The sequence below is a fragment of the Sylvia atricapilla genome, chromosome 1 (assembly GCF_009819655.1).
Source record: "Sylvia atricapilla isolate bSylAtr1 chromosome 1, bSylAtr1.pri, whole genome shotgun sequence".
NCBI classification, from domain to species: Eukaryota; Metazoa; Chordata; class Aves; order Passeriformes; family Sylviidae; genus Sylvia; species Sylvia atricapilla.
In genome coordinates, this window is record NC_089140.1 from 110,807,264 (window position 1) to 110,824,633 (window position 17,370).

General features: G+C 39.7%; 1 protein-coding gene across 1 annotated transcript in view; it reads left to right on the forward strand.

The window, feature by feature from the left end:
• The window catches only part of SPIDR (scaffold protein involved in DNA repair), a 195,060-nt gene that overhangs the window by 153,153 nt on the left and 24,537 nt on the right, over nucleotides 1-17,370 (forward strand). The window contains exon 11 of the mRNA XM_066330781.1: nucleotides 14,604-14,762. Within this exon, the coding sequence (XP_066186878.1) occupies nucleotides 14,604-14,762 (159 nt within the window). The remainder of the gene's footprint in view (nucleotides 1-14,603; nucleotides 14,763-17,370) is intronic.

The following is a 17,370-nucleotide window of genomic DNA, read 5'->3' on the forward strand; positions in this document are numbered from 1 at the left end:
AAATTCAAAATCTTGTTCTGTGTGTGGAACATTTTATGTTTTGTGAGACTTCCATTAAAGGAACCTATTAACCAGCTTAAAAAGACCAGTGAAATATAGTTCATGCCTGTTGCAATTTTCAAATTAAAATTAGTGATAATGACACATCCCAATCGGGTTAGGTACAGGTTGTAGTTGTCTTTTCTCCAAGAAAATTCTCATGAGTGTTTCTCCCCCTTTTCACTGGAAATGCACATTAAGCACTTTTGGAAACCATAGGTGCAGTTACAGTGTAAAATCCAGATCAGATCCTGCAACTGCTGTTGGGAGTCAGCACTGCCTCAAGCCTCACAGACATGGGTAAGAAAAGGTAATGGAGGAAGTTGGAATAAGCCCCTATCCTTAGTGAGATTCCCAATCTTCACTGGGCTTCTCCGCTGACTTCCTTCAAATACCCAGTGGTGTCAGGCAGGCTGCTGTTCCCACACCCAGCCCTGTACCTTTGGTTTGGGTGCATGTAAAGGCAGAATGCAGTTCTCATGTCACTTTGTTCAGGATCAGGGCCAGAACCCTGGTGTCCCCCCAGGAGGACAGCTATAGCCATGTTCTATCTCCAGGAATGGCACCAGCAGTCTCAAACTCTTGGGTTTTCTGTAAAGGACTCAGGCTTTTTAGGGTTTTCTTTCAAAGGTTTAAGATTTCCTTTCTTTCCCCACTAGGTTTCTACTTTTCCTAAGCTTTAACAGGCTTTTTTTAACTATCAGGAAGAGATGTAAACTCAGAAAGTAGCTTTTATTTTGTGTAAGTTCCAAAATTTAAAATTAACACGCGAGAGAGGTTTGCAGCTTTTTTACAGCTTTCCCTAGAGCTTTTCTTCTGCTTAAAAGAGAAGTTATGTGTTGTCAGGGTTTAACCCCAGGTGGCAACTAAGCCCCACACTCACTCACTCCCTCTCTCAACAGTGGGTAAAAGTGAGAACACTCATTGTTTGAGATGAAAACACTTTAACAGGTAAAGCAAAAGCTGCTCATGCAAGCAAAGGAGAACTGGGAACATATTCACTCCTTCCCATTGGTAGGCAGTTGTTCATCACCAGGAAAACTGGGCTTCATGGTGGGTAATGGTGACTTGGGAAGACAAACACCATCATTCTGAGTGTTCTCCCCTCTTTCTCCTTCTTAGCATGATGCTGTATAATCTGGGATATTGCTTTGGTCAGCTGGGGTCATCTGTCCCCTCTCAGCTCCTTATGCACCCCCAGACCCCTCAGTGGTGGGGTGGGGTGAGGAGCAGAAAAGGCCTTGACTGTGCAAGCCCTGCTCATCAGTAACAAAAATATCCCTGTGTTATCAACTGTTTCCAACACAAATCCAAACCACCAGCTATTCTGAATAAAATTAACTTTACCCAAGCCAAATCCAGCCACATATATTCAAATGTCTTTCTGCAGCTATTGTTACAGAAGAAGGGGAAATAAATCTTTATATTTATTACATTTCTGTCTCTCACTGTTCAGCATCACTTCTACTCACAGGCATACTGGATAATTATTTGGTGTGCTGAATAAATATGTTTTGTCAAAAGAAACCTTGAAAGTTAATGAATAGTTACTGCTTTAGAGGTTTGAAAAATATTTCTAGGAAAAATGGTTGGGAATTTTTCAAAGAAATAATTTTCTGTCAGATCAACTTGTAAAATAATGGAAACTTCTTATGAAAAGCTTGTACAAGCAAATGAAAAGTTGTGAAATTGCTGAGATGCTAAGTTTTGAAATAATGCCATTTTCCTACTCTGAAACCACTTGTTTAGAAATTCCACTTTGGTTAGGTTTTTTTAGCTTAGCTTTTTTTCAAAATTGGTAAAGCAAAATGCTTAAATTGATCCAAAAGGGATTCACTTGCAATGTTTTCAATTGTTGTGTTCTTGTCTTGTTGATATTTTCACACTTCTTGCAGCAGTGGAGTTTAGGAAACATGTTTTAAAAGTGGGTGATCAGAAAGCACATTCTTTTAAAATATAGGCATTTTGTCTCCTGTTTTTGAGAATATTGTTTCAAGGCTTTGTCAATTTTGTTTTAACATATTTCCGTATTTAAATTTAGGGTCTTTTTTATGCTTCACCTTAGGAGTACATGAGTTACGTAGTGTGACGATGATCCAAAACCACAGGTTCCTCACATTACCTGGAAGTGGAGAGAGAGAACACCATGGACAGCGTGTCCCATGAACAATAGGCAATGCATGAAAATACAGCCTATATTTATTTAAATGTTGCCATTTTCATATGCTGGTGGTTCTCTGTGTCCTATAATCACATGTCCAGTAGGAAGGAACCCCCTTAAAGCAACCTTCAGACCTCCCTCTGATAGTTCCTGAATGCTTTGCTCTGGGGATGAGGGTGAAGCCAGGCTGGAGGAGCAGCCTCACAGCCTGATTTGACACCCTTCCGCACAAAGAGATCCTACTCAAGTGGAGAGCCTGAAGGGGAAAAATGCAACTGCTAAGTTGCTGACAGTACTCAGAAAATACAAATACCAACCCTTATTGCCTGTGGTTTAGAAGGGTAAGCAGCAGCCACTGATGATTAAATGGCTACACCAAAGCTTTGATCTGCTTTCGTGACTCTGATGCTCCAGTGAAGATCAGGGCGTGTACCCTGATCTCAGGTGCTCTGCCGGCACAGAGAGGTCCCTGTTCTAATGTTTCCTTAGTGCAGTACCCTGAAGACTTAATTAGAGAAGGAATGTGTGACGGGAGAAAGAGGACAAGACAGCAAATGGCACTATGCAGAACAGTATCAACCGGAAACTGCATGTTTTAAACACAAAAGTTATCTTGTTATCTTGGCTGTGATGTTGTATCTCCTGCTGGCCTGCACCGGGTGACAGCTCAGGAAAATCCAAATGTTTAGCAGTGTCTGTCCCTTCAAGTCTGTGCTGAATCACATCAGAGGCTACAACACCACCAGCATGGTGGTAGAACAATGTGTTATTGTTAATAGTCTTTTGGATGAGACACAAACCCAGAATCTTAACCACAGAATATTAAATCACCTCTTTTGGTATGAATAGATAGGTTTACTAAGGGCCCTAATCCAGTTCTCATTTACATTATTATCTTTTGTGTCTCTGAACACTTCCTGTAGTTTTTGATTAGATTTGGACCTGTTTTCTTCTTTTTCTTGGAATTTCAATGATGAGAACGAACTATGCTGTACTGATATTTGAACAGGTTCTTATTTTCAGGACTGTTTTTTTTTGCATTGGGAAGTGAAAGAAGGAATCAAATGTACCTATATCAAAAATGCATATAGTTTCCCAGTATTTGATCAGGATTATTATATCAAATCCAGTGTAATTACTGATTATGCCATTACAATTAAATAGTATTCCACATGCATGAGATATAAAATATAGACTGTCATCTGTACAAGGTGATTGAGATTAAGATGCTGTAGCAGAGACTTTTTATTTTAGGACCCTTCCCACTAGCCCACATAATATTTGAAATCTTATACCTCTGAAGATAACCAAAGTGCTGAAAGAAGTGAGTGGTTTTCTGTGCCTGTTTTAAGATTACCCAGTTAAATGCCAAATACCAAAAAACCAAACAAAAATACCAACCAAATCAGACAAACAAGAAGGAGAGAATATAGCAAATTTACAATTCTTTTTGTGTACTGAATTCCAGGTTCTGATCCTGCTAAAAATGATTCCTTGAAATTAAAACAAAATTTACATGTGGTGCTTATAAAATTGCTTCATTTTTTGATCCTTGTTTGGTGTTCAGTTTAGATGGTTTAAAAGAAAAGCATTAAATTTGCATGAGTGACTGAATGAAATCAAGATGAAGGAATGTAACTGATGCTGCACAGATATTTTCTCTTCCTGCTATACACCATGAAGTAAAGCTCCTTGAAATCAATGGAAAGGTGCTCATAATTTGAGCACCTTGATAATGGCCCAAACCTACTGCTTATTTAAAAGTAATTCATAAACCTTTGCTTGACCTGTGACTGAAAATGGGGTGTCTCATTTTGCAAAGTTCAAATAAAAGCTTAAAATGGCAAATAAACTTTCTTTTTCATTTTTACATTGGAAGAACTGCTGCTATCTGCACCCTTCTTTCAGCAGGGCTTGTATCTGTAATTTCTTATGTAAAAAATCCCAATGTATATATGAGGAAAGTGCTCCCTCAGTAATACTTATAGGTCATCCATGGGATAGTACTGGTGTTACCACAGGCTGGCAATTCCCCCCTAATCCCCAGCTAAAAGAGATATGGAGAACAGCAAGGTGTGAAAAAGGAAGTGGAACAGAGGTGATACCAGAGAACATTTCCTTCTCATCTTTGTCTCCTTCACCTTCCACATTTTCTTCCTGCTGTTGTGCCATCTCTTAATGATCTGCAGTTGATTCACCTCTCATCCACGTTCCTCTGAAGGAATGTATGATGGTGGTCAATCCCCATGGGGCCAAACGTGAGGGTCTTTTTTGTACATAGATTACAGCTGCACCCTAAATGATTCAGGTTTATTGCTTTCCTCTCCTGCACCCAAGAGTTTCCCAAAAAGTAGAGACAGTAGGACCATCACATTCTTCTCTGGCTTCCCAAGAGAGAGTTTTTACCAAAGTCTGTTGCTTCTTCCCTGAAGTCCTGCAGCCAGTACCCACCCTGCTCAGAGCTGCAGCACCTTGGTGCAAGTTGGATCCCTCATAGACAGGGCTGTGGGCTGTCCCTCAATTTGGGCAAAATTTGACAGGCCAAACCCAGAATCATGAGGAGACAGCCATGCTTTGGTTGTGCAGCTGTAGCACTAAGGGTGGGGGTTAAATGACAGGGTGCACCTGGAGCAGGATGAGGTGTTGAGCAGCGCTGCTGTCCCACCAATACTGGCTCTTCCAGTCTTGGCTGGAGACCATGGTGGGCTACGTGGTGGACTGGGGGAATAGTCCTTCGGCTGCTCCTCTGGGCTTCTGGCCCCAGACACTGACAGCTGCCTCCTGAGTCTGTCTCCCTACTGCAATGTGACATAGCTCTGCTTTTTCCTGCTCTGTCACATTAGAGCTCACCAGGGTAAATTCAGCAACTGCTGCAAAATATTTAAAAATAAACGCAAACTAATTTAAGGTCTCAAAGGGGGAAAAAAAGAAAACAAAACAAAAATCCCCAGGAAAAATATAAAAATTTTGCATGTAAAATATTTTTTAAAAAATCTGAAAATCAGACTTTCACTCGCATGAATTTACATTTTTGCACTTCATGACATCATTTGCACAGAAAATACAGAATCTCAGAGCTTGCAAAATGAGCAAAAATAAAACAGGGAAATATTTTTCTTCTCCTCTTACAGTTTTTCAAATCATGTATTTTTTTGATTATAAATAGCTAAATCAACAAACTTTACTGACCAGGGATGTTAAGCACACTTTCGTTGTTGACTTACAGAACTATTTAAACTCCTGAGTGCTAAAAGTTAAAATTCCCTCTGGGAAAGCTTGTAGCTTGCAGTGGACTGGGTTGAAATCCCCAATAAGAAGTAGTTAATAGGGAGACTGTGGTGACTCCAGCAAAACAACATAATCAATTCCATCTGCTTTTCTGATTAATCACCCTCATTATTGGAAGTCAGGGACACCGTGAATTTGCACAGTAAGCATTTATTTTGAAAAGGAGGATAACAGTTTGTTACCTTAGTTGCAGTCAATTAGTCCGACTCCTCTTTTTTCACCTCTCAGAGAAAACCTGGGACCAGCCACCCCCCTGCTCAGTAGCTGATCTTCTACTCCCCAGACACCCTGTGCTCCAGTGGCAGGGACAACAAATATCCTGATATTTTATTTTATTTTATTTTTTCGTTTACCAGTTTTGCTTGTTCTTTTCAGAAATGGAATAGTTAAAAGGGATGAATAGAACATTCTGTTTGGGACTTCAGTTTTCCAAAATAAAATATGTAAGTGAGGGAAAGGTTTCATTCAGTTTTGGCATCGCTTTGTTAAGTCAGTTGAAGCCAAGAAAGATTGTTATTCCACACTGTTTGCTGATAGTAGAAAGTTTACATATCAAACTGCTTTTTTTTTTTTTCTAGGGGAAAGAAAAATTCTGTATGAATTTAAGGGACTGATCTCTTATTTGCTTTGCAGAAGAGATTGTTCTGTTAACAACTCATCAAGAAAGAAAAGAAAAAAAAAAAAAAAAAGATAAACAGGATTAACTGTTTACTTTAAGTGAGCTGAAGTCGGGTTGTTTTTCCGAAGAAGAACACAATGTACTGTTGTATCTGGTTTCCAGAGTGGTGTTTATCATAATTCCTCCTGCAGTGGTTGGTAGAGTGCTGGGAAGGCTCTCCGCCCACTCGCAGCTCGCTCCCTTTCCCTCTCCCATTGAGGCCTCCGGCCAGGACTGCGAGATGGAGAGAGAGGGCTGTCCTGTGTGATCTTTACTGCCTGACACGAGCTGACATTGACCGAGAATAAAATAACAGGGGCCGTTTCCTAGAACTCTCAGTGGACTGCTGAGAACTGCTACCATAACGCTTGTAAACACTCGGCGCACACACACAAACACGCTCCCTCTCCCTCATTTAGAAACACACCTAGGACAGGCAGCCGCTGGCACAAGCAAAGGAGAGCAGCACGAGTGAAAAACACAACCCACAGGCCCTGCGAGAAAGCGGAAAATTGCCTTTCTGCTGGGTAGGGAGCCCTGGCAAGATTGCACTTCTGCTTTTCTTCTTGGCTCTTTGCTCGGCCCTTGATTTTTGATGAATGTTATCCTTTTCTGCTAGTTCAGTGGGATGATGTGGCACTGACACAGCAGAGCGTCTTATTGAATACAGCCACAGCTGTGTAAGAAATCCTGCAGGGTTGCTATATTTCATTTACCTTTCACATGCCAGAGGAAGTGCATGAGCACTACCAAAAATGCGATTTAGGATGATCTGTGCCTGCTCAAACAGGCAAGGGTTTTTAAAATACTCACTGCCTGTTGATTTTTTGTTTTCAAAATAAAATCTTCCAGGATCCTATCCATGGTTCTCTGTGGTTTAGAAGTAAATCTGGTGAATCCACAAACAATACAGTCTTGAAAGATAATGGACCCCAGTACCGCTGCTACAGTGTGCTTGCTTCATTCCAGATGCTGTAATGCCCTCACTGTGGGTTTTGCAGGGCAAGTTGAGAGTTCTTTAAGTCTTGTAGTGTGAAAGAAAGTAGTTGATACTGCAAGGAAGCCCTTCCTCTCTAGATATACACAGACATATATATAGCCACCTCCCCTAACTTAAATGGGATCTAGCACACATAATAGACTTTGTGGACCAGCCCTCCCAGATGCAATCAGCTATTGCTTTCAGATCACCCTTTGAAGACAGGACTTTTATTCTGATTTTTACGTATAAGGAACTGAGGCGTGGAGGAAACACAGTGCAGCAAAGATGATGTGAAACACTGCCAGAACCAGCAGCTGAATGCTGATTTTCTTGGAAAGGAGGGTGCTGAGCACCTTGCAAGAAAAGATCTTTTTGGCAGCACCACATCAACTGTTGGAATTCTTGGATGCCAAAACAATAATTACAAAGTCTTGAGATTAAAAAAATAAACAAAGAACCCCTCCTCAGATTTGTAGATAAGTACTTGAAATGACTGGGTGGTAATTACATGTTATATTTGGAACATAATTTTTCTATTGGACATCATCCATAAGAAAGACTAGCAGTTTTCAACTTAGCCTGTGAGTTTCTTAAATATACATTTTTACTCTTGATTAGTTAGTCATGACAAGCAGGAAAGTAATATTTTCTCTGAATTGTATACTGAAATAACCGAGGGGGTTGTGATGGGATTCCATGCTGAAGTAATGGTACACTGAAGAACCTGAGGAGTGTGTGCATCATTACTTTTCCTACCTACAATTAACTACAATTAACAGCATGGCGAGTGAAACAAGCTGGAGTGATATGATGTGCTTGCTTTTTTGTTACCACTCAAAATTGGTTTTATTTGCATAATAAGCTGTATGGAATGGATCTTAGCAGAAGGACCATAAATTATGTCCCATGGGGTGTTGAGATGCCAGGAAGATCTGGAGGGAGGAAGGCCTTACTGCTCTGTTATGGCCTAGCCTTTATACAAACTTTTAGGCAATGCTTAGGAAGTTTATTTTTCCCCTTAACTCTCTGTGTCTTCCAAACCAGCTATCACTATAAAAATGGACTTCCATGCCATAATTACTTTGGATTTAAACTATGAATGTAGAACAACTTCAGTATTCATTTTTGAATCTGACATAAGCGAAGCTATCTGTGATGCTGAAAATATTTTTCAAATGCAACTCTGTGACCGTTTGAAATTACAGCTTAGGCTCTATATCATGTTCAAGTGGATGTCAGGAATGTCTTTTTATGGTTTTAAATGTTTTGTTTACTTTTGACAGAAATTCCATGCACAAATAAAACACACACATCAGCAGTTTCATTCAAAAGTGCACTTAGAGACAGTGTCAGATGGAGAGTTTAAAAAGTTCATGTGGTGTCACGTGAAAACTTAGTATAAGAAATGGTTTTTGCAGGAAAAAATTGTCACATGTGAAGCCATGGTTGTCATGGCAAGCACAAAAAGCTGGCTTTCATGCTGCACCAATTCCTGACAAGTTGTATGTAGCTCCCAGCAGGCAGGTGGTGTTCCATGTTTGGAGTGGGAACATTTGCAGTGCTGTGCAGCCCTGTTCTCCATGAGCACAGTCTGCATTAAAAAGGTAGCTCTGCTGACACGCTTGGCTCATGCAGGTCTCTTCCTACGCACAAAAGCTGTTTCCCACAGAAGTGCTGCTTCTTCAGGCCACAGGCAGAAAATAGTAGGTGGAAGGATTAACATGAATGAAGAAATGGAAAAAGCAATCAGCAGGCAGGGAATCATGAAAGACCTTGTGGAAGTGGTATTTGATTTTCCAGTTTGTGTTGAACTATGTGATGATTCAAGGAAGTGAATAAAAATAAGCAACAGTTATCTTATAACCACTCTCACTCAATTTTTTAACATATGTATAAAAATTGTAATGAACAGCAAGGAAATTTCAAAAAGAGGGACTTGGTATAGTTACTGTAGTGAATATTTAAAAGTGTGCTGCAGAAATCCTCTGTTCGGAGGTGTCTGCAAAAATAAAAGTTTCCTTTCCTGAGACCAGAGAGGCCTCTGCACATATTTTCTGTTTGAGATACTGAGGTAAGACTAGGTCATTTCCCTGGTGATACGCCTATCACCTGTGCCTTTTCCACCAATATGTCTGCCAGGTCCAGCACTCCAGAACTGCCCTTTTCTTTCTTTCCTTCTGGGCCCTTCCATGGTTGCCAAATAAAAACATACATGATCACAAACTGTACTTTTCAGTAATTTTAAACCTCCGTTTTTTTTCAAAGCAAATTATCAGTATTTTGTTCATGTCAGTGCTTCAAACCAGAGTATCAGGCTGGGTGCTAGAAATGTCTGTACTTGGACCGGGATTTTTCTTCCAGCTTGACATTCCCCTTATAAACTGGGAACAATGGTGCTTGTGTTTTCCTCTGTACCTGTGTGACTATGCAACCTCTGCAGAAAAGGAGATAGTTACCATCATCATTAATTTGTATTTGTAGCATCCAATCCATGACTGTATTTTGTAGAGCTTCACTCACTTTTTCTTGACAGCAAATGGTATGGCTTTTAAGCAGAAAACTTCAAATCTCGTGTCTGTCCAAAGAAAGCTACCGTGGGTACATTCTTTTCAAAAGGGAGCATGAAGGAACTTATTACAGGTTTTTAATAGAGAAATCCTGCTAGTGTTGAAAGGGGGAAGATGGACAGTTGTCCTTGTGCTCTGAGTTTGATTTTTCAGCTACTATATGGGTATGGTGAATGCAAGGAGTTCATAAGGTAGGGATAAATTAAACCCAGGTAGGGTGGTGTCCTGCAGGTTACAATTTGAATCTGAGCCATATTAGCAGGAGTTAATCAGCTCCACCTTGAGACTTGACCAGACAAGTTGCTGGATTGGAGTTGTGTAGGTAGTGTTGTGCCTCTGGTGATGAAGGGAGAGGGGGTTTTGTTTGTGTGTGTTTATGTACGTGTGCGTTATGCCTCTGCTAGGACCGCACCTCACAGAGATAAGAAATCCTTCTGACAAACAAAGCAGCAGCAGCTGTCTCATGGATGGCTAAGATAAAGAATGAGCAAATATCAGAGCTAATACAAGTCAATTCGTTTTCAGGCATTTTCCCATTCTCCCCTTTCGCTCTATTCCAGAGAAAGAGCCACTGAGGTACTATGCAGAGTGCTGCAAAGGTGGCAGTGTTTGCCTGGCTGTCCTGCTCCTCGTGCTGTACTGCACAGCTTAGCTGCCCTGGGCCACACACTTGTCCTCCTACCCAAGGCTAAAACAATTACTTATTGGTTAAGATCTGCTCATGACAAATTTCTGCTGTTTGTTTTCCCAAGGCTCAGTAAAGGCAGTGTCTGTGTAATCAGTCCATTCTGGCCTCCCTGTGCTCTCATCTCCTCTGCAGACAGGTCTTCCTTTTCTTACTCTTTTCCACTAGCTGCTGAGGAGGCTGCAGGTGACCAAAAATGGAGAAGGTTTTCATCACCCTTACCTCTCCAGAAAGTCAGCTGCTTGATAAAAGGCAGCAGTATAGAGAGAGATAATTTTTCATGCATAAAAATGTATTAGTAAAAGAAGGGCTTACCCTTTACCCATGAAGAGTGACTAACTGGGAGAAGGGCATGGCATTAATCCTGTAATCCTCTCCAGATTTCTACTGGGAGACATTTTGTCCTAAAGATCAGCACAGTCATAGAAATAATGCAGAGTAATCAGTCTCATCTTCTTCCAGCCCCCATCCTTGCTTCTGGCTATTAGCAAATTAACAAAATCTTCCCAAGCTTTTGCATGAGACTTACTGTGTCATTACATTAAAAAAAAAAAAAAAAAAGCTAAACACTGCCTCACTTCTTATCATTCCCTATCTTCTCCCCCTTTGCTATTACCAGTGTGTCATACTGCACCTTTTCATTAGTCTGCATCTCCTACATTTGTTTCTCTACTGGCTTTTCTGCTAGTCCTCTCTCCAGGAGTGAATTCTCTGCTATTTTACATGGGACATTTCAGTTTCCAAACCCGTATTTTAAGCTGAGGATCTTACACAGGGTTACATCCTTTTGTCCCAAAAATAAAGATGGCCCTTATTTCTGCACAAGCACCACTGATTAAACTGGAGATGTTGCCCGCTTTTTTTTAACAGTTCAGTACTATGCATGCTGACAAGGCATTGGTAAAGGTATGTTTTACCTTATTAACTGATACAAATCCAGTTTTTATGGAAAAAAAAAAGTATTTCCAATAGATAAGTACAAAACACAAATGCTGAATTCTTGGGGGGCAGATACTCATTTTGGCTTTACAACTTGTCTCATAATTTTGATGTGGGTTTTCATTGTAGTAGTGAGGTTGAAAAGGGGGAAAAAAGTAATGGGACAAGCTGTTGGCTTTAATCACAGTTAGACTGCCTGCTAAAAATTAATTTGTGAGAACATTTGCTGTAATATGAGAGCAACACTGTTCTTGGGAAAATAATAATCCAAATGCACTGTTCTTGGAATAGAGTGAAATGATGGGAAAAAGGAGTACTGGTAAGGAAGTTAAGGTCATGGATCAATAGGCTCTGAATGCAGCTGAACTACTGTCAGTGGTGCATGTGCTGTCAGTGGACAGCATGTACAAAATCCATAAGAACAGAACCAGTTCCAGAGAACAGAAGGGTAGTTCTCCAAGTGCATTGCTGAGTCTGTTGTGGGATACAGCTGATTTCATGATAGTCATTGAGTGGGAAAATCAGTTGAGCTGTCCCTCAAACACCTATAGCATTTCCAGGCTTTGCCATCATTCCTTGATACTGTTTTAAAGCGGGGAGAATGTGTTTGTGAACTTCCCTTCGTGGTGTTGATTTAGGATATTTCTCTCTTAGTCTGAAGCTGGGCACCTGAAGGGTTATTAATGAAATTCTGACTTCCAAATGAGTGAATACACACATTTCATTTTAAATGCATGTTGCAGAGAAAGTGTGACTACCTTTTGGACGCTGTTAAGAGCAACTGTAGTAAATATAGTGTCTGTTTGCTCTTGTGTAGAACCTGACAGAGCAAAGGTGCTTGGAATCTGCTGCTCTGTGTTCCTTCAGGATGCCAATAGTCATGAATATATTCCCAGTATGAATGGGAATATTACTGATAGGAGCCTCAAATGACACAGTTCTTCTCTGCATTGAGCATGGTCATAAGATGACCATTCTCCTATCATATGACCTGAGATTCCTGTATGTGCTGCATACACTGGACAGCTGGACTGGGAGCTTCAAGGAGAATACATCCTTGCCTAGAAGCAGTACTCCATGCAAGTAGGAGTTTACTTTTACAGAGTTGATTTTCAAGGGACTCAGATGATGCTGCTGATGATGATTTGGCTACAGTATTTTTTTTATCAGATCAGTTTCCTGTCCTAGCCATTTATGTGCCACCACAAAGGAATGGAAATCTGTGGCCAGGGATGCGGGGAGTTGAGATTCCCATGTCTGACAGAAACCATCTCTTTGGTTGACTTAAAAGGACTTGGAAAATGCTCTTTTAGTGACTGATGTCTTCAGCACCAACCAAGATAGTTTTATTTGGGCAATTAATATGTCCCAGAGGACTTAATATGACCCTGGTGCCAGCTAGTCTGAGACTTACTTGTGTTCAGTTATGTCTCACTGAAGATATGAGAAATTCCAGTGATCAGTTAAGAGACTGCTGAACTGATGTGATCTGAGACACTAGCTCAGTTTGCCTTTCTTGCTCCAAGATATGGAGACCTAATTTTTCACAATTAACAGTCTACATTTTGTTAACATAGGCAAAACTGTTTGCTTTGTTTTTCCGGTTCCCCTCAATCTGATTTTCAGACATGTTCAGAGAATATGAACTCTGGTTTTCCAAACATAACAATATCACGGGGAGTTGCAGTCAAATTAGTTAAAACTCAGGGGAGTTCTTAACTGATTGCAAAGTCCTAACATGGAAAGCAGCAGGCAAACACAGTTTTTCTAGGTTGTTTTTGGTTTTTTTCTGATGATGACTCGATTTGTATGGGACTTTTGTAGCTAGAGGTATGGGGAAAGCATGGGAGTGTTTGTACCCTGTCCTATCCCTCCCTGCTCCTTAAAACCAGAATCTGAAAAAATGAGAGCTCCTAGCTGGTACTTGCACAGTTGCTGATGTCAGAAAGCCCTTGGGGTTTTATCTTATATCAAATGCAGCCTCCTTGAGGGTCTAAGCCAAAGCTAGGTACTTCATAATGAACAAGGAAAGTGTGATTAGTGTTCTTCAATGTGCCTGCTTTTCCACATGAAGAAAATACATGGATTTCTTCAGTGTAGGGGCTCATTTAATGTGAAATATATTTTATAAAGATATAATGACTGCTGTTGAATGCTTTCAGGGTGCATGTACATTATAGGATGTGTTCCAAAAGCAGTTGGAGTTGGCTTGCTGGGAACAATGGTGCTGCTCAGGGGAGGGTAGTTTTGGCAAGTACCTTTGAAATGAACTGAATTTTGCTGCCTGATGCACCCCTGAGTTTTACTTGGAAACAAAGATGTGTGTGCTACCCTCAAAGGTAATTTTTGTTTCCCTCTGAAAAGTTTCCATGCTTAACTGTCTCTTTCTGAGGCAATTAAAACCAGTATTGTAGACAGGGGCCTCCTTCCTCCAGCCCTGCATGATTCATGCTATCGTGGCTGCTCATCTCAGGTGCAGAATCTTGTGAAATGTGCTTTTGACTATCTAAATGTATGACATCCACTGATTTTACCTTATCTGTTATGACAGTACTATCTTCTCAAAATGCCATCAAGTTGGTTAAGCAATACTTCCCAGCCCTACAGCCCCTACTTCCATAGATTTTAATCATATTGTTTGTTTAGCAGGTTCTTTAATTACGTTCTTAAAATAACTCCTCTGGGCTTCATACCGAACTCTGAATATACCAATCTCCAGTTTATTGTTGTTTTATTTAGTTTTGTTCTTCTTTAAACTAAAATTGATGTTTCACTCTTTTTTGCATCCTGAGGACTCTAAAATAAAAAAAGTGAGAAAATGTAAATGCTTTCTTTGCCAGTCTCAGTGATTATTACCTGTGAAATATGTTGCTTTGCTTACTTCTAAGCAGAATTTTTATATTTATAATGCACACATATATTTATGTTTCTGTTGTTGTTCTGTCTTTATTGTAGAATTCACTTCAAGTTAGTCAAAAACTCAACTTTCTTCATTTTTAAGTACCCAAGCCACATGGTGCATAGCAGTTAATTAACCTAATCCCCGGTGCCAGCCCTGTACTCTTTGTTTCAGTCATGCTTCATGGCCCTGCTATGTCCTGAAAGTGTACATGAGAAAACGTTTAATGATGTTGGGTTTGTTTATTGATACATTACTTGATAGGAATTCTGCAGATACTGTAGAGGATAAGCCCTGTCCTGAAGTTTGTAATATCGTTTTCAGAACTTTGCTCACTGGTTTGTTACAAAGAGATTCCAGTGAGTAATGGAGGAATGTTTTGCAGGTTATGCCTCCTTGTCCAGGATGCCTATGGCATGTTTAGTGAAGTGCAGCTGCAGTTCCTGAGTTCCACAGATGACATTGAGCAGTACTGCAGGAGATGGGAAGGAAAATCCTGCTGCTTAGCTGGAATGAAGATTTTGCAGAGAACTACAAGAGGAAGGTGAGAACAATTAATGGAAGAACATATTGCTTGCTGTGGCAGGCAAAGATGATCTGCCTCTTTATTTATTTCTGTGACCAACATTCTTTGGAACAGCTGAACCTGGCTTTGCTCAAGCAAATGTCCTCATTGCCACGTTTGGGACATCCAGCTGTGCTTAAGCCAACCATTCTTCAAAATGAGCATAAATAAGTTAATGCACAAATACACACTTAGCAAAGTAAGGAATTACTGTGTGCAATATTTCATAAAATATGAGTGTTTTCTTCCTATTCAGTAGATTCAGAGACTTAAAAACATTAGTTCACCTCCGTTTCATGGCAGAACTTTTTGCTACACTAAGTTTTTCTACAGTGCTGGCCAGTATGGCTTGAAGTTTCAAGCACAGACTTTAGTATATGAGAGCTAAATTCTGTTAAGTCTATGTGGCTTTAGAGCCACAGTTTAAGTTTCTTAAAAAAAATAAAAATACAAACTTAAAGCCATTCTTACTTTGGAACAAAAATGTCAACAGCTTTATGGAAAAATTCCCCCAGGTAAATAACAAATTGACTTATGGTACATCTCAGATTTTGCTTATTCTGAGATTCCTGTTATGTTCTTCAAATACAATGTCTTCAGTCAAGGAAAAAAATTAAATAGATCGATTATCTTACAGAGTATCTTTCTAAGGAGAGTTGATACAATGTTCTCATGGGGACCTATATAAATATAATTAGATTGGTTCAGTTCTCAACATAATTTATTCGTACAAGCATCCGATCTAGATAAGCCTTTGCTGTTAGAGTGGCTATGGTATTTCTGCTGACACTTTTTTTCCTGTTGAAAAATGCTGTTTCATCAAAACCAGAATGTTTCATGGAAACATTATCTATTTTGGAGACAGCTTTGTTGGGAAGATTTTTTTCAGGTCCAGAGGGAGTGAATATTCTTTCTCTCATTCTCATTTCATGAAAACTTTGAGAAAGTCTCATTTTTGTTTCATATTGGAACAAAAACAAATTTCAAAGCCTTGAAATGTTTAGCAAAATGGAATTGTTGTTTTCCAGCCAGCTCTATTCAGTATGCTTTTCTTTTTATGTACTTGCAGTGTTAATTTTCAGAGCCTTTGGATTTCAAGCCTACTTGCATTTTTATGGATCTTTAATAACAAACACGTCTTCTTATTTAATTATTTTGCTGGCTTTTTTTTTTTTTCAAGTTACATTTTTTCCAAACAAATTAAATAATGGCTTTGGAATTCTGGATACAAATGAAGTTTTACAACTGGCTGCTGGTGCTTCCAGTACTCAGCCTAACTAATAAGAGACAGACTTTTTCTAATGTAAATTCTGTTTCAAAGCAGCAGTAACTTACTTCTGGCTATTCTGAAGACCTTTAGAAGATGCAGTGCTGAAAATGCTGGTGGCTCAGCTGGAGCTGTGCTGGTGGTAACCCTGCTAGGGAACATTAAAAGAAAATGGATATAGTGTAGCTTCAGGGACAGTGCAGCGGTTAAAACGTGATTTCATTGTACATGATGGGTGGGTGGGGGAATTGTTCAGGGATTTATTTTTTTAATTGTTTTAGCTTAAGTTCTGCTTTATAACTTTTTATTACTTTAAGTGTTTGGGACACATTCTAGGTGTGATGGAAACCACAGTAAAGCCATAGCTGAAATGAATATGAGGGAGTACTTGTACTTACTCTCAGAGAGCATAATTAAGCTGTAGAATTCATTGCCACTGGATAAATGGATTTCCAGAGTCACTGGTATATCCAAGCACATGATGGGTTATGCCTGTGAGTGCCCAACCTTGGCTTGCAGCACATGAGTGAGTAAGAACTATGTGGTCTGCCCTGCAAGAAAGACTGCTGCCTTTTTTTTTTTTCTTTTTTTTTTTTTTTTTTTTTTTTTTTGAGAGCACCAATTACTTTTTGGAAGGAGATGACTTTGAAACTGTTTGTTTCCTGGAGTCCGACAGTCGCTTTTAAAATGGATAAAAGGGAAGAAAATGTAGGAAATAAGAGGGAAAAGTAATGACTTTTTTTGTGTGTGCCTGTGAAGCACATGATCTGGAGAAAGCCAGGAATGGCTAATAAGATTCCATATGTTCATGTTGTCCCACAGTCACATGGATTGTAATCAGAGACAGAATGCTTCCTCAGTACCTTTGTGAGACAGAGGAAATTTGCTAATAGATACAAGAGGTTCTCAAGCATTTTGCATCAATGGACCACTGTTATTGTTCAAAAAACTTTCCAGGCCATCATCCATCCTCATCATCAGATATTTAATTTAAAGTACTATTTGACATCATTCCAGTAAATGCAATTTTAAAATCACTGTTGTAAGCTGAACTTTCATTTCAAGGGCTAAAAACCTATAAGCCTACAATAAAGGGTATTTTACACCCAGGGGAAAACCCAGCTGAACATGTTACTTGATCTTTGGAACAGACCTGTACTGTTAAGGAGTGCTAAAGAAACTAAACACATTTCTTCTCTGATAAGAAAACACTTGTGTTCCAAGAGAAAAGCGGAATAAGAACTTACACAGCCGTGTCCTGTCTTGACAAAGATCAGCTCTGTGAAAAATTGGAATGATAGTAAGTTTACATTGAGAGAA